At 39.3% G+C, this 17,602-nt stretch overlaps 1 protein-coding gene across 1 annotated transcript in view; it reads left to right on the top strand.

Annotated features, from left to right (window-relative positions):
- LOC147026440 (CD109 antigen-like) overlaps nucleotides 1-17,602 on the top strand; it is a 76,833-nt gene that overhangs the window by 26,603 nt on the left and 32,628 nt on the right. The window contains exons 13-20 of the mRNA XM_085881860.1: nucleotides 895-996; nucleotides 2,350-2,412; nucleotides 2,894-3,127; nucleotides 5,393-5,545; nucleotides 6,670-6,777; nucleotides 7,408-7,474; nucleotides 14,946-15,063; nucleotides 17,245-17,359. Of these exons, the coding sequence (XP_085737986.1) occupies nucleotides 895-996; nucleotides 2,350-2,412; nucleotides 2,894-3,127; nucleotides 5,393-5,545; nucleotides 6,670-6,777; nucleotides 7,408-7,474; nucleotides 14,946-15,063; nucleotides 17,245-17,359 (960 nt within the window). The remainder of the gene's footprint in view (nucleotides 1-894; nucleotides 997-2,349; nucleotides 2,413-2,893; nucleotides 3,128-5,392; nucleotides 5,546-6,669; nucleotides 6,778-7,407; nucleotides 7,475-14,945; nucleotides 15,064-17,244; nucleotides 17,360-17,602) is intronic.

The following is a 17,602-nucleotide window of genomic DNA, read 5'->3' as shown; positions in this document are numbered from 1 at the left end:
TGCATATTTAAAAATCTGCCTTATAAATGGAGCCATGTCTGTCTGTCTTTGTGTTTAGCTTCTGTTTGTCATGCTATAACTTGCGAACATATTCATGGACCGAACCAGCGACGGTGGATTCAGGTAACTCCCAGGAAGGTTTGTAATGCAAAAAATAAAAATAAAAAGAGGAAGGAAGATTTGTGTTTGGGTACATCATGGGTACATGTGACGAAACTGCAAACGCCAACTGTTTATCCCTGCATGGAGAGCAGGATCTCCAGGAATAATTTTTTGTTCTTGCTCCATAGATCAGCCATCGCAGCAAATATTGGTATTCCCATCAGCAAATTGATGGGTCTTGTATGCTTGTACATGTTTTGCACAATAAATACTCTGTATTGATCTGTAAGTAACATAAGTGAAAGAGGGATATGGAGGTGTCATTGAAAAAAAAAATCACACTGCAAACTTTTTTTATTGCTTGTTTCCACTTGTTCTCCACTCTCCTGTTCTTGTCTTTGTTTATAACACTCTTGTACTTCCTCTGCAATTACTCACTGAGCAGGGAATGAAGAATGCAGGGGTGATGGGATAGCAGTAGGATGTCTTTGTTTAAATTTTCTGTGGCTCCAATGGGGTGTTCCAAAAGTTCTATGGATGGGATACTTGCAAGTCATCCAAGACACACCAAAGTTTATTTTATTTCTCAATGTGCAAGTCTATATGTATAGTATATTTAATAATAAAATATCTCAATGTATTTTGTATCTATCATTTACATCTTGTTATACTTTTTTTTGTAATGCCTTGGACTATTGCATCTCGTTCATATAATTTTTGGACACCACATTTACTTGGTTATTTGTTTGAATATTTGCTCGTTAAGCAAATTGTCCTCTCTTTTTTTTTCAGGCCACGTTTTTAAGCACAACAATGCAGCACTATGTTACTTTGGAGAGACGGTCACCATCAAATTCTTTTGTACAAGTCACTACCGACTCTCTCTCAGCACAGGCAAGCAAATATTAATTTGTGATGGAACCCTTTAGATAATTGTTCATTCTTTTTACTGTTTATTTGATTGGTATTATTGCATTATATCCCCCTGCACCTGTTCCCAGAATATTGCAAATATATTCTTATATTTTCTTTCACCGAAGTAATGTCGTCGTCCACCCCCCCCCCAACTTTTTTTCCTTTAAGTTTTAAAGTTCTGATAAATCAAACATCTGTCTCTTTTTTTTCCAGAAAAATGATTAGTTGTTGAAATTATAATCTTCGATCTAGTCCCATAAACACACTCGGTTGCATAATGGTTGGAGTATCCACTCTGAGTCTTGGAGTCTGTGGTTCAAACCCTGTCTGAATCATAACAAAGATTTAAAAAATGATACATGCTGTTTCCTGTTTGATGATCATTCAGCATTTAAATGGATAGAGCATGGCCAAACAACCCTGGGAAGGCAATAGCAAACCACCCAGTATAACCCTTGCCTATAAACTGCTTTAACAGCACCAACACTCTTTAAAGAGTATGGTACATCAAATCAAATGCAGTACCATACAGGTTTAATAGGTTTGTAAACTCATAATTTCACTTCATAATTTTGCAAAAGACCTTGTTTATCACATTGTTTTCACTAAAAGTATCATGAACTATCTATCCAGCAAAAGGCATCTGTGACCAGGATTAATTTGCCAAATTGGTTTGTTGGTTGCATCATAAATGAAGCATGACAAAGGCATCATGGCATATGATGGCATCGATTGCAAATGCAAGTGTGCAATATGGTTCAATGATCTCTTCTATCAAAATGAACCTAACCTTACTCATTCCTCTTACTTGAAGCTGTTGCGTTTCTTCTCCTCCTACTCCTCTCTCTCTCTCTGACTGTTCATTCAGTCCCTTGCTTGCTGTGTCAATATTTGGCCCCAATGCCCCCAACTGGTGTGTGTGTGTGTGTGTACATATAAATACATGTGCAAATTAAAGGGTGAATTATTAAATAAATGTGTGTATCCACTAAAATCTATCACCTGCAATTGACAGAAGCAATTAATATAGTTCTCACCTAGTCAATTATCCCAAACTGTGACTCAGATTTATATAATTATGAGAATTGCCCCACTGTTACAAAAGCAACGTTTCAACAAATAATAACCATAATAATAAATGAACAAATATGAATAAATATTTTCAATGTGATATAAAAAATTTCGGTTTGAAATCTTTGGATGAGAAAGTTTGGCATTCATAAAAGTGGACTTCATATATATATATATATATATATATATATATATATATATATATATATATATATATATATATATATATATATATTTTTTATCTTTTGTTCTTTATTCCAGGTGGATGTACCAATGATGTTTACAATTGATAGTACAAACAAGACCCAGAATATCATGTACCAGGTAACCATACTTAACCCTTGTTCTTACCTTGATTGTGCAGTATTGCGCATTACCAGTAATGCTTTAAATAAATAAAAAACACGATTAATGTGGTTCAGCAATTAACCACGTGATTTATTGAGATTTCCTTCTGAGTTGCACAGCTAAATATTTTGAATAAATCTTTAGGAAGCACATCAATATTACAAGAAATATACTCTGTAAATACGATTTTGTTTTTACAGTGATCTCGGGCTCATAGTGGGACTGTACATAATTGACATACAGGACAAGGACATTGTGACACATCAGTGTATTTTTACAAATTACAACAGAGTACAAAGAAACATAGGATATGGGATTTAAACCTGGGAACACAACATCATTAACCTTGCATCTAGATGACAATGCCAAACAGACCAATCTGAATGTTTTGTCATTTTTTAAATTTTCAATCAATCCTACACGGTTTGCAGTGATTGAGGCCATGCATCCTTTACAGGTGCTTTCAAGAGGAAACCTAGTTGCGGCTGGGCAAGTGACATGTGAGAATTATCAAACACAGCAGCAGGTGGTGGATAAACCTTTGAACCAGGTGGCTTGTGGGACTTTCCGGCTGCTACCGCAAGCTCTGTGGGCACCTTTTTCAAAACTGCTGGTGTACTACATCCGAGAAGATGGTGAAGTCGTGAATGATGGCATAAGTTTTGCTGTGGAAGGTATCTTTGGCAACAAGGTGAAGATTCATTTTATGGAATTATAATTGAGATACTTTTATGAAGTGAAGGCTTTACTAGTAGTGTTTCAGAAGAATATATAAATATTTTTTTTCATACAATTTAGCTGAAAACAATGAAAAACTTCTCATGTTTGCTGCCAGTTATTACCTCCCCCATTGATGGTGGATGGAAGTTATGGTTTCATGCCTGTGTGTGAGCAGGATGTCTCAAAAGGTTCTTGACGGATTCGGCCTCAACTTGGTAGACAGGTTGGGTGTGTGATAAGGACAAAATTATTAGATTTTGGTGAAGATCCGGATCTGGACACTTGAATTTTAAAGTGATTCTTCACCATTGAGAGATAGGGCCAAAAAAAGATATCTCAAAGTTGTGGATGGATTTTGTGGACAGGTTGGGTGTGTGACAACAAAGAATCGTTTCCATTTTGGTGAACATCCGTATTCAAGAAGTTTTAATTTTTCAGTGATTTTTCATCAATGAGAGATGGGGCCAAAACGATATATAGGGGATGATGTTTCAAAAAGTTGTGAACGAGTTTCGACAAAATAGGTGGATGAGTTGGTTAGGTGACGAAAACAAGCAGATTCGATTTTTTGTTCAGGTCCAGATCTAGGTCCGGCCTGTCATTGGGATACAATACATGATATGCACTCTCCCGAGTGTTCAGCCTGGTGGAGATATGCACTCTACCGAGTGCTGTTCTAGTTACCTGATTAGAATACTACTGAATAATCATTGTAGGATCAATGAAGAAGGTTCCATGAGCTGATTTGACACTGCACAGGGTAAATCTCTTCATTGTGAGAGGAAGAGCTATTGGTGGCATGTGTGCCATCAGGAAGAGGAGGAGATGGGGATCATACTCTGTGTAGAGCGTTGGTGCTGCTTAAGCAGTCTCCTTGGCTATTGAGCACAATCCTGGACGGGTCACCCCTCCAACACAGTTTATCAGCATGCTGGCACTCATTTTGCCGACCTCGGAAGGATGACAGGTCAAGTTAACCCCACCTGGTATTAATTCAACAGCCGAGTGAGATTTGAACTCAGGATCCTACGATCCCAAGCCCCACCACCATAACCATTAATCCAACACCAGGCATATCAGGAAGAAGCAGTCCAACCAATACCTCTAACATATGGTGGAAATGTAGAAAAATAATCAACTGATGGAATTGGTTAAGTCTCTCAAAAGTCTGAGCTTTACCATAAGCTATGACCTCTTCTGGGTAAACCATATATCAAAGCTGGTCTCAAAAGCCATCTTCAGACTGGGCATGCATCCTCTATCACGCACAGTCCTTCTTTGGGAAATCTAAAGTTATCTCAGCTACAAGGCCTTTGTCCACAGCTCAATGGAGTCCTGCTTTCCCATATGGGCTTGTGCCCAGACTTCATACCTGTCTCTCCTGGATGCTGGAAAATCTAAAGCTCTTAACAAGACTCGTCTTTCCCACAAAGACACAGAATCACAGGGCCCTCTTATCTGTTATTGCAGACAGGTTGATTGGTAGCCTCTGTTTCTCCTTAGTTTTTGCTTTTATGTTCTTTCAGCCCTCCACCCCTCCCAAGCCCTTCTAGGTCACACACACATATTTCCAGAAGCTCCTCCACCTCCCACAATCTCGGGGTTACTGCTCACCTCAACTGCTTTGTTCCTCTTTTCTAATGCTTGTGAAATAAGCCTCCTCAGTCTCTTCAATCCCACTCATCCTTCAAGGGCTTCAAGTTTGGAATACATCACCATCTCTTGTCATCCTTCATCCATAGCCATGATCTTTTCTATCCTGCTATATTTCCTTCCCCCTTATTTCTCCTCTTTGTTAATCCCCTTTCCATGTCCGTGTGTTGTCCCACAGACCCAATGTCAGTGTCTTCCCTCCAACACTCTAACGCCGCTCTTCCATTAGTTGAGAATTGGTGTACAAAAAAGTAATTATTCTCTTCTCAAATTTTTGTTTGTAATTAGAGTTAATTTTCCATCCAGTCCCTTTTGAATGATTTGACCTTTTAAGTCATCATGAATCACTCTTTAACATTCCAGAAGATATTGCTTCTTTTGATTGATAGCTTCAAGATTACATTTTTATAAATCAGGAAAAGCTCATTTTGCATCTATGGAACCAATTTGTGCAATTCTTCTCACCTTGTCATTCAAAGCTTACATTTTGTTGCACATTTTAGGAAGAAAATATTTGTCATAAAATATCAAGCCATAATTTAATTTAGTTGGATGCTTTTTTAAAAAATGCATCCATGTGCAGGTGGAGCTTGAGTGGAGCAAATTGCAAGCAGCACCAACAGACAATGTAAGTCTCCAGGTGACAACAGGAGAGGCTCAGGCCTACGTGGGCCTGGTGGTTGTGGATAAGAGTGTGCTGCTCCTAAAAGATGGCAATGACATCACACAGGAGAAGGTAAGGCCAGGGTATTAATAATATATAACTTATAGTGTTACAAAGGAGAACATAAGCAATGACATGACATTCACCAAATTGTAACAGTTGAGCAGCTTGATGGAAAGAAGGGCTTTGACCTTGGTATAAGGAATTTAAGACTGTGCGTCTCATTTAGAAAGTTCACACCATGTCAGAATGGTGGTGTCAGTTTGGTCAGTATTTCTGCTCACCCGAGTTGTAAATGTACTTGGTTGAAACTGTAAAATATCACCCTGAAAAGCCAGACGGTTGTAAACGCTTAAAATACTGCTCAATAACCACATCAATCCTGAAACATGATTGCATTCATGTTGATTAAAATTTATTTTAAAAGGCCATTGTGTGCTTATCTTTAAGTAGTTTTCTCAGGTCATGATGTAATAGTTCACAACCCTCAGGATAAATGCAGATCAGTTATCCAGTTGTTTAACATGTAATTCATGCAGAGGACAAACTACGGGTTCATGAGTCAGTTCTGGGTGGCCACCATCTCGAGCAATTTAAGGAGGTCACTCATAAGCTTCATAACATGTTTATTTCAATACAGCATATGTAGATAACATAATGAAGTCAGCCCTCGAGCATTTGCATTGCTAAATGAGATGGTGGGTTTGGTTCTGCATTGGATTGGTTCTGGAACAAATAAGTTTTAGGTAATATTGTCGAGACAAGACCCAAGTCACCCTGAGATTCCAGTGAGAGAAACACTCTTCTTGTCACTCACAAAATCCTGATGGAGCAAGATTGACACAAGCAGTGGCAAGTAATGTTGCAAACCGGATGGTAAGAGTTTGAAATTTGGAAAGAGAACTCATACACAATGGCCAACTTTTTTTGAAATCACAGAAAAATAGGGAGAATTAATTTTCTCAACCGAATGTTGATGGAGGTATGTTAACCACTGTTTTGGGCATGCGCTCTTCTTCAAAGAAAACGTTGACTCTTCTCTTGCTTTGAAGAATGGCCCACACCCAAAACGTTGCTACGTCTCCTTTCCCATGACGGTTAGCAGACCTCTCTTGTCATTCAGTTGTGAAAATCCATTGTCCTTAAGCTGGTCCACTCACCATGAACATTCTGATCTTTTCTGGTTGTGTTTGCAGGTTATTTCTGAGGTTGCTCAGTTTGGGAATTACCCCATACCTTTTTATGGATGGGGTATGCCACGCCTTTGGCTTCCCGGTGGGAACGATGCTGCTTCAGTATTTCTGGTAATTATGATCCCAAGATGAATTCCTTGTTTACAATTTCACTAAAGTGTTCACTTGAACTATGTGTTGAACAAAGTATGTTATCATTTATGTTTTACAACATTTCATAGTCATTCTACAACAGTGATGCCATTTTCAGGAATTTTAAATATTATTCCTCGACTCAGAAACAAAAATAAACTAGGATGACACATGGTAGAGCGCATACCTCTGCCACGCAATTCCTGATTCACAACATTATATGGCGCAATCCATTTTTGAGATATCGTGCTATATATCGTTTTTGGCCCCATCTCTCAATGATGAGGAATAACTTTAAAAATTATCAGATCTGGATCCGGATTCGGATATTCTCCAAAATTGAATTATTTCTTCCGTGCCACACACGCAACCTGTCCACCAAATTTCATCCAAATCCATCTACAACGTTTTGAGATATCCTACGCACAAACAAACACAGACAGACAGGGGTGAAAACATAACTTCCTTCCACTTCGGTGGTGGAGGTAAAGAGAGCACTGTTTAAGGAGCATGCCAAATATCTGGAGTCAACTTTTTATTTAACATCTCATTACTGTTGAAAATATTGAGTATTCCATTTATTGTTCAAATTATTTGATGTTTTTGCAGGAAGCCGGTGTGATTGTACTCACAGACTTGAAAGTGCCGACTTTGAACCCCATCATCTACATGAAAGGTATTGCATCACCTTGCTTGTTATAAAAGCAACAAGTACAAATCCTATTGCATTGTGATTATGATATTTAAGTTCAAGATGTCATTGCATTCTGATTTCAATAATCTGTTTCTCAAAAATGTGCACAAAAGGATAATGAAGAATTGCATGGAAGGCTGAATTGAAACACATTATAACAACTAACTAATCCGACAGGATGGGGGCAGAGTTGGTGCCTTTGAGCTGTCTAGTTCCTGACCTGACCCAACTATAAATTGTCAGAATGGTGCTTCACAGGCAGGGGTTGTTGCATCACAAAATATGCTGTCCTTCAGATAGATGTAAAGATGGGTGTCCCTTCTGTTCTCATGAGCTGGCATTCGATAAATATTCCATGATGTCTTTTTGAAAAGAGTAGGTGAGTTATTGCCAGAACCCTAAACAGATTACAAATCCCTGCCCAAATTACCTGTAGAATGTTTGGTTTGGCTGGTTGTTTCGTGAAAGACTTGGGCCAAAAACCTTCCCTGGCCAACCTCTGGAGAAGTTGGGAATAAGTGGGGACATTAAATACGTAGTAGTAGCAGTAGTAGATTATAACTGCTAACTATTATGACTAAAACAAATCAATTGGTGTGACTCATTGGATGATTGATCAAGAATAGGACTACAGACACAATTTGAAATAATATATGAACACTGAGTAAATAGTGTGTATGAAAAGGAAATATTGTACTGCACTTTGGGAATGCCAATCCTTCAATGTATGAAAATGAACACCAGAGTACAGTTACATATTGATACCCTGTACTCTGATTCAATGTCGTCCAACCAATCAGAAAGTGCCAAACTAAGGTACATGCCATCATATTATTTCCATTTGTAGTTGTGTGACTCGATTTAGTTGTTTCCAGGACTGAAATACCAAATCACAAGCATGTACGAGTTAATTCTGGCTGCTGAAGGACACTCCACCTTCTCGTAGGAGCTGCACGCAAGATTCTGTAGATCACGTTTGAAACTGCCACTGTTCACAATAGAAGTGGTTAAAGTAGAAAGCCAAACCCCTTCATAAATGGTGTTAAGTATCTCAGGGTGTCTTGATGTGAGAGATGATGGTTTAAATGCATATTTTGCCAATGTCTTTCGTGTAAATACAAGTATAGATGCTACGTTGAGAACAGTAAAATACATCATGAAGTGGGCTAAATGGACAAGCGGATGCACAAAGACCACTGCTGCGAAAAAAACAATTGGAATAGGAATTGGACTACAAACATGGCAGTGAACAAAACTGGAGACGTGTTCTTTATGGATGAGTGAAAGTTTGAAATGTTTGGTAATAATCGACGGCAGTTTGACAACGGAGAGGAGAATGTAATTGTAATCACAGAACACAAACAACAAAGCATGGTAGAAGGAACAGTGCGAGCTTGGACTGAATCACACCTAGCAACACCACTAATCGATACAAAAGTTATGGTTCCTTGACTGCTGACAAATGCAGGAGGATTGTGATCCATCATGCCATTCCCTCAGGAGCACAACTCATGCAGCAAGGATTCATCTTCCAGAAAGATAATCATCCTGTGTACAGCAGATGTGAATTTATTTTTTATTACGATATGACACTCTTGGAGGAAGATGTGCAGATATTCCTTTCAAGAAATGAGGAAACGATAGACAAATGCACAAAGTAATGGGATTTGAACTTGCGATCACAGCATCCTGAGTTATAGGTGCTCAGATGCAGACATCAAACAGGCCAATCTTGATGATGAAAAGGCTGAAGAAACATTCACAACAATGGCTTGGCCTGCACAACGTTCACATATGAACATTATTGATTCTGCTTGGGATATAAACTGAGGTCAAGCAGCAACCAAGCACCTTTACTTATTTGAGGGAATTAAATAACTGACCAAATAAATCACTGGAGTATCAGGAGGAACCCAAATGGACAAAGATGGAGTCATCAGGAGGAACCTGGATAGGATCAGGGATTCAGCTGCTACTTCTCTACCCTCAAACCCATCCAGGCACAGCCATGTGAACCTTGCAATATTCACCACTCCATAGACAAAGAAAAATAAAGAAAGAAAGGAGAGATGGAGGATAATAAGGAACCACACACACACACACACACACACACACACACACACACACACACACACACACACACACACACACACACACACACACACACACACACACACACACACACACACACACACACACACACACACACACACACACACACACACACACACAGTCCAGAAGTACCTTACTACTTCTTCCCTTACCAAGTTACCACCACAGAATGTACACAGGAATCCACCAGCCCACAAATCGATACACAGGCCCTCCCCCTCTATTTATAATGAAGTTCCCTTTCCAACAAACACTATTAGTTTCCACTAAGATATTACTCTGTTATTGATGAAGTAATACAATATACCACAGTTGAAACAATAACAAGACTCGGTGGCGTAATGGTAGAGCATCCACTCTGATTATGGGAGGGTGGCCATTTAAACCCAACCCCGGTCGAGTCATACCAAAGACTTTGGAAATGGTATGTGTTGCTACCTTGCTTTATGCTCAGCATTTAAGAATGGTAGACCACTGACGAACTACCAGAGGTGGCAACCATTGTGCAGGCTTGATGGGCTTAATGTCTTCCTGCACTCAGGTTCCTTGGAAGAGAACTCGTGTTGTTATGATTGATATTGCAATGACTCATTGTTTGTGATCCCTATATGTATATCGCGTGTGTTCTCATGATTATTTTGATTACGGTAAATAGTGCGTGTATATATATATATATATATATATATATATATATATATATATATATATATATATATATATATATATATATATATATATATATATATATATATATATATATATATATATATATATATACTAGCAGGGATACCCGTGCTCCGCACGGGAATCCTGTGGATGACGGCGGATCTGAAGGAGTATATCTCACAGTTAATTGTAAAATTGTAGAGGCTGCCACCATTATTTTCTTTTTTCATCACCACTATAATATTATATTTTCCCTGCCATGTTTTATATGCAGAAGACTCTAGTTCAAAAATGTTAAGATTTATTGCCACATCAGATAAACCAGAGTTGGTGTCAAAGCCACCCAATGCTCTTCTGTTTATACATTTATCGTTTTTAAAAGACGAGTCTAATAATTATTAATATTTTTTATAATTCTCTAACAATTTTTTTTTTTTGGGGGGGGGGGGGGTTGGAAATCACTTAAAACATGTGAAATGCAAAAAAAAAAATTCAAATATTTTTTCAAAATGGCCGCCATAGCGGCCATATTGGACTTTGAACCAAGTCCAAAATCTAGTGGCATGATCCTTGGACCATACCTAACCCCCCCCCCACCAAGTTTCGTCGAAATCCTAATCACTTAAAACATGGAGAAATGCAAAAAAAAAAAAATCAAAATTTTGTTGAAAAAAAAGTTGCAAAAACATTTTTTTTTTCCTCTAACAATTTTTTTTGGGGGGGGGTTGGAAATCACTTAAAACATGTAGAAATACAAATAAAAAGAAATCGAAATTTTGTTGAAAAAAAAGTTGCAAGCATTTCTTATTCTCTAACAATTTTTTTTTTTGGGGGGGGGGGGGGTTGGAAATCACTGAAAACATGTAGAAATGCAAAAAAAAAATTCTCACAATTTTTTTTTTTGGGTGGGGGACCAAGTCCAAAATCTAATGGCATGATCCTTGGACCATACCTTACCCCCCCCCCACCAAGTTTCATCGAAATCCATCGAGGAGTTTTTCTGTAATACAAAAAATTTAACATTTTCACGCTCACGCTCACGCCGGGGGTATCGCTTTTGCTCTCTATTCTTCGAACAGGCGAGCTAAAAACCATAATGCCTCAACAATGTGAGGCTGATTTCATGTCATCATTTGTGACTTAATTTATACGTTGGGCATAACCCAGCGTATTTGATTTATTTACGTCTGTTATCCTGATAACGTCAAAATTATAACCGTTCTTGAAGTAAGAATTGGGAGACGTGCATTATGAAACGGCATACCTCTGAACGCCTCTGTCGCTGTTGCCGTGCAGTTCGAGAATTCAAATTTGTTTGCTTTCGCAGTGGCATAATGTTTCGGGTTTCAAAGCTGTTATAACAGGAGGAGAATGTGTATGTTTAAAAAGTCAACGAATACGAACATTTTGTATTTCAAAAAACCAGAGCGTTTTTAACCATGAAGCCTTTTGTTACGATTAATACGCCGGCGCAATATTCGAAAATAACATCACGTTAAACCACCCTCCAGGAATTTTTATGGAAAGCCACTTAGCACATCCTGGAGCTGAATGTTAGGTCTATATGTGTGTAAAGTTTCATCAAGATCGGTTCACTGGTCTCGGAGCTTATTGGTTACAAACAAACAAAGACAGACAGACAGGACTGCCATTTATGTAGTAGATGGCATATCAGATTTTTTTTTTCCTTTCTATTTACTATCCTTTCTATTTATTATAATATTTATATTATTCTATTTATTTATTATACCTTTGTCATTGCACTTTGGTATTTTTTTGCAGCCCGTATTTCTTCTTTGCTTCAGAGAAAGTCTAAGCCTTATGGTACTTTAGTAATGTGTCCCAAATACCCTCTCCCCTCCTCAGAACACACTTTAACCCTAACCATAACCCTACCTGTTGATTTGCCATCTTCTCCACTTTCCATTCTTTTTTAAAATCGGCTCGATCAATCCTCACTTTACTACATGGCTGCTCAGATAACAAGTTCAACATCTTTCTCTAATCCAGTGGTTCCCAACCTTTTTCGGGTTATTACCCATTTTAGACATCAAAATTCACCTATGATCCCCGAGACCCTCCCAAGAGGAGTATATTTTTTTTCTTCCAAATCATTGAATATTTATTGCATATTTATATTATATGCATATTCATTGCAGAGCATAAAATCCTCAACCAAATAAATCTGACAATGTGTTCGAAAAGTTCAATGAGGAGGTTTATGCTGAACAGATGATACCAATTTCTGAATTCTGGGCTCAGTCACACTGAGTGCACATTGAAGTTCGTCTTCTCCATCCAATCGGTTTCGTGACTTCGTTTTCTGATGCAGTAGCACTGAAAATGCACTCTCACACCTGTATGTGGATCCAAATGGAAATATAGTATATTATGAATAGCGATGTCAAAAAGTCTGGGGTAGGATTCAGTCATAGCTACCCAAAACAATGACAGTGATTCTGTCTGGAATTTGAGCTTCACTCCCCAATCTTCTTTCAGAGTTACAAGTTCAGTTTGTGTCTGGTCGTCGTTATCGGGTATCATCGTTACTGGTGATCGGAAAGGATCCCGCACGATGCCTGCCATGTCCGAATCTGTATCCGGGAAGCATCTTTCAAATTCAGTTTGTAGGGCTGCCAGATGCTGAGAAATCAAGTCTCATCTTTTCAGTACACATTTTATCGACACCGTCGTACGCTCTAGCGTTGCCGTGTTTCCCACCTAAATTTTACAACACCAGTTCTTCAGCTTCCCAACAAACGCCCGGAGTTTATCGGTGAAGTCGATCACCAACTTATCCTTGCCTTGTAGTGTGGTGTTCAGTTCGTTCAACTGTCCAAACATATCAACAAGGTAGGCCACTTTCACATTCCATTCTGGCTGAGTCCATTCAGACAGCAAATCCTTCTTCCCTTGAATATCAAGGAATAGCTGGATCTCATCTCTGAGCTCAAAGACTCAGCGAACAACATTACCTCTGGACAGCCAGCGAAACTGTGTGTAGAACAGAAGATTTTCGTGTTCAAACTCCATATCTTGGCACAGTTTCTTGAACAGCCAAGTGTTCAAAGCACGCACCTTGATGTAGTTGACCATTTTGATGATGGTATTCATCATCACAAGCAGTGGCTGGGAAGAGTTTTCGAAGCTACAGCCTGTCGGTGAATCATACAATGTACAAACATTGCATCAAGAGCTTTTCCCCTTTACAAAAGCATGAAATCCTGACTTTGATCATAGCATGGCAGGCGCACCGTCCGTACACACGCCACATACTCCTGCCCAGCTCACTCTTTCTCTTCAAAAAAGCATGACACGTTTTCCATGACATCTTCACCTTTTGTTGTCTCTTCCAGTTTATGGCAGAAAAGAAACTTCTTTCAAATCTTGACCCTTAACGTGGCGAACAAAAACCATGAGCTGCGAGCAGGACGAAACGTCAGTCAACTCATGAAGCTGGATGCTGAAAACTCTTGTGTTACTTATCTCTCTACTCCTTGATCTTTAATGTCGTTCGACATATCACATATCCTATGCCTCACGGTGTTGTTAGACAACGATATTGGATGAAGTTTCTCGACACTTCTCACATAGCATCAATTCTTCAACTCTGGTAGGCGGCTTCTTTTTTCGTGTAATCTTGAGGGATATGACGTAGGATGCTTTGACAGTGGCTGCATTTTGTTGCTGGAATTATCCACTTGAATCAAGGTGTTGGCGCTTCAACATTTCTTGCCGCCTTTCAAAATAAGATCGATCCCTACCAACGTAATCTGGATGCTGAGAGTAGAGATGTTATTTTAATTTACTCGACTTTACCGATGTGGCAGTCAAGACCTTCAAACAGATCAAACATTGTGGTTTCATAATCCCCTTCTCTAATATTCGTGAATCCATAGTTAAAGTAATTGTGAAGTAATCCACGTTTTTTCCCCCACTTGCCATTCCTGGATCGTCTTAGCACTGTGGCTTGTAGTCATGGGGCGCACCCTCAATCCCAGGCCATATACTTCGCGTAGGCCCTGGTCCCATTCATTGAAAACATGGCTCTGAATGGCCGATAGAAGCCACTCATCGATTGGATTTCAAACCTGGAAGTGCCCTGAAAATTACTCCACATTTTCACAAAGGCTGAATTTCTCTCGCAGCAATCACCGATAAACATGTAAATCAAAAATGCAACAAGTTCCTACTGTTATCTGTGAGATTTCAGGCCTCTAAATGTGATCGTCAAATTTCATAGCTGCAAAAATCGGCGCTAAACGCAGATTTCAATTGCCTGGTACCAGGATATCCCCCTGCGGCGATATCCTGGGGCTGGGGTTGTCATGAGGCGTGTCTTATGTCACGTGTGCACCTGACGATTGCATCATTTTGCAGGAAACGAGCTGTTTCTGATTCTGAGAACTGTGATCAAAATACCACTCTCGTCCCCTGAAACACTGGAGACGAGAGTGAAGAATGATTAGTGAAGTGTTTGGACGTTTATCCTTTCCAAGAGTATACATGGTAATGGAAATGACTGATTTTTTACATGATTGTCAGGAAAGCTCATTACCCCCGGGGAGAGGCCAAATGACCCCTTTGGGGGGTAATGACCCAAAATGACCAACCCCCAGGTTGGGAACCCCGGCTCTAATCAGATCCTATCTTCTGTTAATCTTTCCCTATTCAGATAATGTACTGGAGGGAATTCCAGGTGCACCACCATTAAAATACACCATGCTGGTTGAGCCAGGCCACGTACGGACATTGTTTCCTGAGACTTGGATATGGGACGATGCCGTCACAGGGTTTGTACTATTCTGATTATTTATGACATAATGCACAAACATTGCAAGTGATCTTGGTTTAGTGAAGGTTTCTTCTGTATTAGGTCAGTGACAAAACTGTCTAAGAAAAGGTCATGAATGTTCATATTTAGGTCTTGGGAATGCTTTTTAATTTATTGTCACAGTGATCTATACATTATTTGGCTCACAGAGGAGTTTGTATATGCAATCACATGAAGGAGGAAGACATTAAAATACATCAATGTCATTACCTCCGCTACCGAAGGTGGACAGAGGTTATGTTTTCACCCCCATTTATCTGTCTGTGAGCAAGATTTATCAAAAAGTTATTGACGGATTCGGATGAAATTTGGTGCACAGGATGAATGATGGTGCACAGGATGAATGGTGCACAGGATGAAAGGATGAATTGATTAGATTTTGGGGGAAGATCCAGATCCGGGTACGATAATTTTTTCTCGTCCCCGCTGATGAAGTCGCCAGAGGAGTTATGTTTTTGGGTTTACCGTCCGTTTATACATCCATCTGTACGTACGCCTGTGCTAATTTTCTCTGCAACAACTTCGCCAATCGACACAAAATTTTCATCATAGGTGCGACCACTCATGTAGAATGTTTTCATGATAATTATGATGTCATAAGTTACGTTATATTGCAGCCATGTTTGTTTTAACATAAAAACGTTCAAAAATCTTCTCCGAACTGGCTTTACAGATCGAGGCAAAACTTTAGAGGTAAGATTGTCTATCCATGAACAACAAAAAGTTCTCCACCCATGATATCATCGGGCACATGATTTGGCAGCTATGATTTTCTTGAAGAATAAACCTTTAAAAATCTTCTCCAGAACGGCTCGATAGATCGAGGGGAAACTTCACCCACATGTTCCCCAAGCCTTTGGGAAACCAGGGTGTTCACGAATAATTAATAGGTCACATGGCTTAACAACCATATTGGATTCAATGGAAATCTTAAAGAAATTATTTCTCTTGAACTGCTTCATCAATCGACGTGAAACTTCACAATTTTGATCCAGTATTCACGGGGTGGTTTATACATTTTAAATTTCAACCTGATCAAATGCATGGTCTGGCAGCCAGAATTATTTCATGTTTTGAATCTGGGTGAAGGGATTTCAATCAAATTTGACACAAGTATGTAAAATGATATAATAATGTGGGTGGAGGCATATCTGGTGACGTCGCAACGTCAAAGAGTGTCCTAGTTCATTTCTCCCAAAGTGATTCTTCATAATTGTGTGATAGGGATAAAAATGGTATGCAGCACGATATCTCAAAAAATTGTGGATGAATTATGCCAAAATTTGGTGAATTCGTTGGGTAGGTGACAAGAAAAATTTGATTTTGTTAAGGTGCGAAAGCAGATCCGGTCTCTCAGTGGAATACAAAATGTAAACTGTTCAGCCTGGTGGAAGTATGCGTCTACTGAGTGGTATTCTAGTTTAGAGTGGAACACAAGGACAGGGACAATGGACAAATACATTGAATTACATGGGATTGATGAATCCCTGCATAATCTCTCTGTTCATATCTGGATACCAAATAGGCAAATGCACCCTTTAATCAAAAGCATGTAGTTGTGTACTAACCGTATTACCAATGCAAACAAATTGTGTTCTACTAACCAGATTACATATGAATACAAAAATAACACGAACGGCACTTGGCAGAGTGCATACCTTTGCCAGGCTGAACGGTTTACGTTTTGTATCCATCCCACGGATAGGCCGGATCTGCATCCAGAGCTGAGTGCTCAACCAAAATCGAATCTGCTTGTTCTTGTCACCGAACAAACTCATCCACATAGTTTCGTCTGAACCCATCCACAACTTTTTTTGAGATACCCTGCTATATCTTGTTTTTTCCCCTCATCTCTCAATGATGAATAATCACTTCAAAACTTCTCGGATCTGGATCTTCACCAAAATCGAATCATTTCGTCCTCCTCTCACACCCAACCTGTCCATCAAGCTTCGTCCGAATCTGTTAATAACTTTTTGCAATATCGTGCTCACAGACAGACAGACAGACAGACAGACAGACAGACAGACAGGCAGGGTAAAAACATAACCTCCGTCCATCTTCGGTGGCAGACGTAATAAATACAAATCATTCTTTGATTGATTAACAAATATGAAAAACGTTATTTTTCTCATTGCAGGACCAATCTTTTTGCCAAATTTACAGCAACAGTACCTGATACAATGACCAGTTGGGTGGCCAGTGCCTTCTCGCTGGGACCCAATCTGGGTCTTGGATTGGCTCAGCGACAAGAGGTAAAACCCTGCCCTTACTGTGTACTTTGCTTTATACACCCTCTACACGGTGGCCTGAAAGTCATTTTACTCCTCCCCAGGAAAGCATTCGTTCTTAAACTTTTCATATACAGGTTTGATTGTGAAGTACTTAGAATAATTAATCAGTATTGTATCTGTATGCGCTCCATCACTCTCCATGCTCCACTGACTTCATCGCCAAGTCCTCTTCGACAACATCTTATGTAGTATTTGTGGAGTCAT

This window comes from Eptatretus burgeri, chromosome 5 (genome assembly GCF_056783735.1).
Source record: "Eptatretus burgeri isolate ZD-2024b chromosome 5, Ebu_testis_v1, whole genome shotgun sequence".
Taxonomy (NCBI): Eukaryota; Metazoa; Chordata; class Myxini; order Myxiniformes; family Myxinidae; genus Eptatretus; species Eptatretus burgeri.
Note: the sequence above shows the minus strand (reverse complement) of the source record. Positions and strands in the feature narration are given on the sequence as shown.